Source organism: Bos taurus, chromosome 5 (genome assembly GCF_002263795.3).
Source record: "Bos taurus isolate L1 Dominette 01449 registration number 42190680 breed Hereford chromosome 5, ARS-UCD2.0, whole genome shotgun sequence".
Lineage (NCBI taxonomy): Eukaryota > Metazoa > Chordata > Mammalia > Artiodactyla > Bovidae > Bos > Bos taurus.
The window spans coordinates 59,257,944-59,264,844 of NC_037332.1; the positions used below are offsets into that span (position 1 = coordinate 59,257,944).

General features: G+C 35.7%; 1 protein-coding gene across 1 annotated transcript; it reads right to left on the reverse strand.

Moving 5' to 3' along the window:
- Positions 1-3,397: 3,397 nt before the first annotated feature.
- OR6C69 (olfactory receptor family 6 subfamily C member 69) lies at positions 3,398-4,336 on the reverse strand. The gene has a single exon (XM_002687619.1). It carries the CDS (start codon positions 4,334-4,336, stop codon positions 3,398-3,400), a length of 939 nt encoding a protein of 312 aa, XP_002687665.1.
- Between the last annotated feature and the right edge of the window lie 2,565 nt (positions 4,337-6,901).

Sequence of the window (6,901 nt, forward strand, 5' to 3'; positions counted from 1 at the left end):
CAGAGTATAAGTTTCCCAAAGCCCTGCTGCCAGCTCCATAGGTTTTTAAGTCAGCCAAGGAAACTTGTTTTCCCAGTCTTAGACTCTAGGACTGTGGTGGATATGTGGTTCAAACTGCTCACTCCCCAGAGAGGACTTCTGAATCCATGTAACCTCTCCCCTCTTCAGTGTCCCCTCCTAAGGCTGAAGTTCCCTACCAGATTGCTTCTTTTTCCTTCCTACCTGACTCTGAGGGGATCTTTCTTTACACCTTTAGTTGTATAGCAATCTTTCTGGCAGTCTCCAATTTGTTTTCAGTGAGAATTGTTCCATAGGTATATGTGTTTTCAATGTATTCACTGGGGGAGGTGAGCTCAGCATCTTCCTACTCTGACATTTTCATCTCCCTAAGTAATTTGTTTTAAAAATATTGCTTCATATCTTTTAATCCCCTTCACCTATTTTAACCCTCCACCAACTCCTCTTCCCTTTGGTAACCCCTAGTTTCTTCTCTGTATCTGTCAGTCTCTTTCTGTTCTGTTAAATTTGTTTTATCTTTGATTCCACATATAAGTGAAACATTTGGCATTTGTCTTTCTCTGTCTGACTTACTTCCTTAAGTATAATACCGTTCAGCTTCATCATGTTTCCACAAATGACAAAATTTCATTTCATTTCGTGGTTGAGTAATACTCAATTGCCTACATACAGGCACCCCTTCTTCCTTATCCATTCATCTCTTGATGGACTTTAGGTTACTTCCATATATTGGCTACTATAAATAATGCTACTATGGACATTGGGGTGCATCTATTTTTTTTTTCAAATTAGTGTTTTTGCTTTCTTTAGATAAATATTCACGAGTGGAATGGCTGGATTGTGTGGATAGTTCTATTTTTAATTTTTGAGTAATCACCATGATGTTCTCCACAATGGCTACATCGGTTTAAATTCACATCAACAGTGCACCAGGGCTGCCTTTCCCCCACATTCTCACCAACATGTATTATTTACTGTCTTTTTGATGATAGGCATGCTGATAGGTTTGACATGGTATCTCATTGTGGTTTTGCTTGGCTTTTTCCTGATGATCAGGGATGTAGAGCACCTTTTCATGGGTCTGTGGGCCATCTGTATGTCTTCTTTGGGGGGGGGGTGGAAATGTCTATTCAGGCCCTCTGTCCAATTTTTAATTGAGTTGTTTGCTAAGGAATGGCAACCCAGTCCAGTATTCTTACCTGGAGAATCTCATGGACAGAGGAGCCTGGTGGCCTATAGTCCATAGGGTCACAAAGAGCTGGACATGACTGAAGTTACTTAGGCATCATGCACTGTTTCTGGGCTTTCTATTCTGTTCCATTGATCTCAGTGTCTTTTTTTTTTTGCAGACCATACTGATTTGATGACTGTAACTTTATAATATGGTCTGAAGTAAATGAATGTGAGATCTCCAGCACTGTTCTTTTTTTCTGAAAATTTCATTGACTATTTGGGATCTATTGTGATTCCATAAAATTTTAGGATTATTTGTTCTAATTTTGTGAAAAATGTCATAATCTTAACAGGGATTTCATTAAATTTATAGATAACTTTGGGTAGTATGGATATATTAAAAACATAGTTCTTCTAATCCGTAAACCCAGGATATCTTTCCATATATCTGCATCATACTCAATGCCTTTCATCAATGTTTTATACTTCAGAATAGAAATATTTCACAACACTGGTTAAAATTCTTCTTGAGCAATTTATTCTTTTTGATGCAATTATTAATAGGATTGTCTTCTTGATTTTTCTTTCTAGTAGCTTCACTGAGCTATCATTTGCTCTTATGCATAATGATGATAAATTTTATATCACATTATTGTTTCTAAAATTATATGATTTGCATAAAACACCTACCAGTTTCTGTCATTTATGGAGTAGTCAATAAACAGAGTTCTTATCTCTAATACCATATTTGTTGTTCAGCCTACTTCAGTAGAGATGAAAAGGTGAAAGCATTTAAGAATAAATGCTTTTAGGATAAGGATAGGATAGGATAAATTAAGGATAAAGTAGTTTAGCATTTCACATGGAAGCCTTCTTAAGAAGTAAGTTGTACTTCTATTTAAAAGTTATGTTAGAGATCGATTTTAATCAAAAACAAACAAAAAGTAGTAGAAAATTCTCTGAGGATTCAGGATTCCAAGGTGATGGTACCAGCATGATTAGAAATAATCAAATTGATATTTCATATACAAACTGAAATAATGAAGATGACAGATGATGTAACTTTAATCTACCTTGGTACAGAAAGAAATAGGAATTGGGACATTTTAGTTTAAAACTGCTGGATCCTTATCAAGAGTTTCAGTACATGCTCTATGTTAAATACAGTGTAGATGATAGAACTTTAAAAAATATATAATATTTCAGAATAGCTCAATGATAAAGTAGTGGTTTAATTTGAACTTATGTTTTCAAAGGACATCCCTCCCAATTAGCACATAACATAATCAAAATTAGTCAGGAATTTAGAGTGTTAAGTCTTATTTTAATTAGATTGTCTCAAAATGTATATTTGTATGTTCTTCAACTTTTGTGTCCTTAAAATTTCTAAAAGTTTAATAATGCTTTAGAGTCATTAGCTCTACTTTCACAAAATGGATAAAAATGATACTTAAATTATCACCAAAAATGTAATAATTTGTTTAAATATACATTTTCCCTACAATTATGTTTAAGACCCAAAGAGCCTTTAAAATATAGTTCATTTTATGGTTTTTAAATAAACATATAAAATTGTCTGGTCAATTACATATTATATGTAGTTTTCTTCCTGCCTATCACTTATTTTGCTCATAAGATAGTAGTCAAATATACTTTCTTATAAAGAACTAATTTCTAAAGAATGTATTAAAACAATAATCATATTTTAATAAACATTTAAAATATGAATGTGAACATTATATTAATTTATGTTTTAATTTTCAATTATTTTAAATAGAATATGCATTAATAAATTAGTAGTATGAAAAATATAAATGGATGTTAGATTTAAGTAGGTATTAAGTGATAACAACTAAAAGATAGTAATAACATGGTATCACAAGCTGCTTTAAATATACTTAAAATGTAAGGATACTTTTAGGCTTGACTAACTAGAACTGAGAGATAAAGAAACAAATTAAAAATGTGTCTCAATTTCTTTCACATGTACAAAGAAGGTGAGATTCAAAATAAATCTCTATAGATGAATATAAATAAAATTAAAATTCTAGCACAAAATTTGTGTAAAAATAAAGCTTTAAATAAAAATTAATGTTGTAAAAATGAGAGGAAAAGCAGAGGAAATATGTATTAGAACTACATTGGATATGCTGTTGTTGATTGATGCCCTTTTGCTTATCTTCTTTATGTATAGTGCAAATCATATTCATTCCTTTGAGAAAGAAACAACTCTATGTATCATATTCATGAAGGCTTTCTTCACTTGTTGGTTCCTTAAGGTATAAATGAAAGGATTCAAAAGTGGAGCAACAGAGGTGTTGAGCACTGAAATTCCTTTGGAAAAAGATATTCTTTGTTTGACTGAAGGTTTAACATACATAAAGATGCAGCTGCCATAAGAAAGGGATATCACAATCATGTGAGAAGAACACGTTGAAAAAGCCTTTCTCCTATGACTAGCTGAGGAAATTCTTAGAATGGTCAAGGCAATACAGGTATATGATATGATCACCATTACCAATGTGATCACCAGTGTCACCGCAGCTGAGATGAATCCTATCATCTCGATTAACTTTGTATCTGAGCAGGAGATTTGTAGGAGGGGAGTGGTGTCACAATAGAAATGATCAACAACGTTGGAGGCACAGAAGTCAAGGTTTAGGCCATAGAGGAGTGGTGGAAAGATGACAAAGAATCCAGCAACCCAACAACTGAGGACAAGCTGCATGCAGATTTTACTGTTCATGATGGTTGTGTAATGCAAGGGCTTACAGATGGCAACATAGCGGTCATAGGACATTGCTGCCAGTAAGTAAAATTCAGACGCTCCAAGAAGAAAGGCAAAAAACACTTGACTCACACAACTGTTATAGGAAATGGTTTTGTCCCCTGTTGCCATCATAACCAGCAATTTAGGAATGCATGTAGTAGTATACGAAATTTCTAAAAAGGAAAAATTTCGAAGGAAAAAGTACATGGGGGTCTTCAGGTGAGTATCTACCAGGGTGAGCGTGATGATAATCAGATTGCAAGTGATGCTTAGCACGTAGGTGAGTAGTAGAAAGATAAATAAAGCAATTTTCATTTGTGGGTTACTTGTTAAACCTGCTAGAATAAACACTACAACCCTTGTATGATTTCCCATTCCAGTTTTCTGACAATTGCTCTGTCTGAATAGAAGAAAAAGAAAAAAAGAAAATGAACCCAAGGGAGACATAAGAGAAATAATCATTATTTAAGGTAAAGTTAGGTAATGACAACCCACTCTGGTACTCTTACTGGAGAATCCCATGGACGGAGGAGCCTGGTAGGCTGCAGTCCATGGGGTTGTGAAGAGTCGGACATAACTGAGCAACTTCACTTTCACTTTTCACTTTCATGCATTGGAGAAGGAAATGGCAACCCACTCCAGTGTTCTTGCCTGGAGAATCCCAGGGATGGAGAAGCCTGGTGTGCTACCCTCTATGTGGTCTCACAGAGTCGGACACGACTGAAGTGACTTAGCAGCAGCATCAGCAAAGCAAATTTTCTTGTACAGCAAAACAATTCTCATTCATGTTTTAAAAGTGTTTTTTTTTTTTTTTTCAGAAATAGTAATAAATACATGTGCAAAATATCTGGATAGATTAATTAAAAGTTCAGCTTGCAGTTCTTTTAGAGAATCATCTATATAACAGTAGTAATTGTTGATAGTTTTTATGTAAGTCAATCAGGGATATAAAGAACTTTTAAAGTATAATGCTTTTTCTCTCTTTATATTATCCCAGAGTTTGGATATGTGCCATTTCCTGTTCAATTAAGTTCTCAGACTAGAACCAAAATTATATCTATCATTGAAGCCCGGGTTTCATACACACACACACTATTCATCCTCAATAAACAGAGGTAGGAGAAGGCAATGGCACCCCACTGCAGTACTCTTGCCTGGTAAATCCCATGGATGGAGGAGCCTGGTGGGCTACAGTCCGTGGGATCGCAAAGAGTCAGACACGACTGAGCGACTTCACTTCCACTTTTCATTTTCATGCATTGGAGAAGGAAATGGCAATCCACTCCAGTGTTGTTGCCTGGAGAATCCCAGGGATGGGGGAGCCTGGTAGGTTGCCGTCTGTGGGGTCGCCCAGAGTCGGACACGACTGAAGCGACTTAGCGGCAGCAGCAGCAGTACATCTTTTCCATTTTACTCAATTAACCAAACTCAAATGCCTGATTTTAGACTCATTTATCTTCATAGCTAACCTCATCCGATTTCATATAAATTAATATGGGGCATTGGAAATAGTCTTATTTTCTGTTCTTGGGTTTCCCTGGTGGCCCAGTGGTTGAGAGTTCACCATGCAATGAAGGGGACACCAGTTGGACTTCGGGTTCAAGAGAATCTCATATGCTGCACAGTGAGTAGGCCCCTGCATCACGCACAACTACTGAGCCTGCACCCTAGAGCCTGTGATCTGCAATGAGAGAAGCCACTCTGATGAAAAGCCCGTACACTACAACTATACAGAGTAGACCACACTCCCAGGAATTAGAGAAAGCCCGCACAGCAACGAAGATCCAGAGTAGCCAAAAATGTGTACGTGTTAGTCGTTCAGTTGTGTCCGACTCTTTGTGACCCCATGGACTGGCTGCCAGGTTCCTCTGACCATGGGATTCTCCAGGCAAGAATACTGGAGTGGGTTGCCATTCCTTTCTCCAGGGGATCTTCCCAACCCAGCGATCCAACCCACGTCTACTGCATTACCATGTAAGCCACCGGGGAAGCCCAGCCAAAATTAACTAGCTAAATAAATATAATTTTTTTTAAGTCTTAGTTTTTGTTCTTTATAGTAGTTCCATCTCCTTAGTCTCTGATGTAACCTATCCTTCCCATTTTGTATGCTAAAACAACATCTGCAAGTACAGTCTATAAAGTCAATGCGTGTATTGAGAAATTGCAGTTTTCCTCTGCAGGTTATGATTCTGAGAATGGATGTGGTAGAATAAAGTGAAAAATAAGGATAAGGGATACAGAGGCAAAGAGAGAAATGTAAATATGGCATCATGAGATTGTGTGAAGTGGAGGAAGTTAAGATAAGAGAAATATAAACATAATGGTAAAGCTCTATGTAAATCAAGAGAGGTAAGAAAAGGTTTTCAGGGATAGGGTAGTGAGTTTGAAGGAAAAGTTAAAGTAAGGTTAAAATATGTAAATATTAAAGGAGGAAATTTTTATGAATGAAATTTCTCTCCATCTGCTTATATTCCTTATACTTACCTTTTTGTTCTCTATCTAAAATACAGACTGAAAACATGAACAATTTTGAGAGTAACATAGTCTAAAAAAGACGATTAACTGGTAAATTTTAATACATAATGAATCACATAATAGGGTGACACAAATATTAAGAGACGCATATGTCCCTATTGTAAGGATATTAAGTGTCTGGATAATGTGCAATTAAAGAAATATTGTCTATTTACAACTACTCCCCTCACTGGCATATAATGAGACAGATTATTCAGGTTTGCACAGCCAGTAAAAGTGCATGAAGATTAATTGAAAGTGTGTTCTCTCTAAAGCTGTCCCCTTAGTAGTAAAACATTTTTATGAATAATTAGAAGCTAGAATACAGTGTATTTGCTCAAATTCATGTATCAAAACCATACATATTAATATATACAAATTTATGAATGAAAAGAGATGACATTTTCTTGGACATTATTTGAACAT

Coding starts and splice junctions, on each gene's coding strand:
- OR6C69 (XM_002687619.1), bottom strand. CDS start 4,336: ATGGGAAATCATACAAGGGTTGTAGTGTTTATTCTAGCAGGTTTAACA.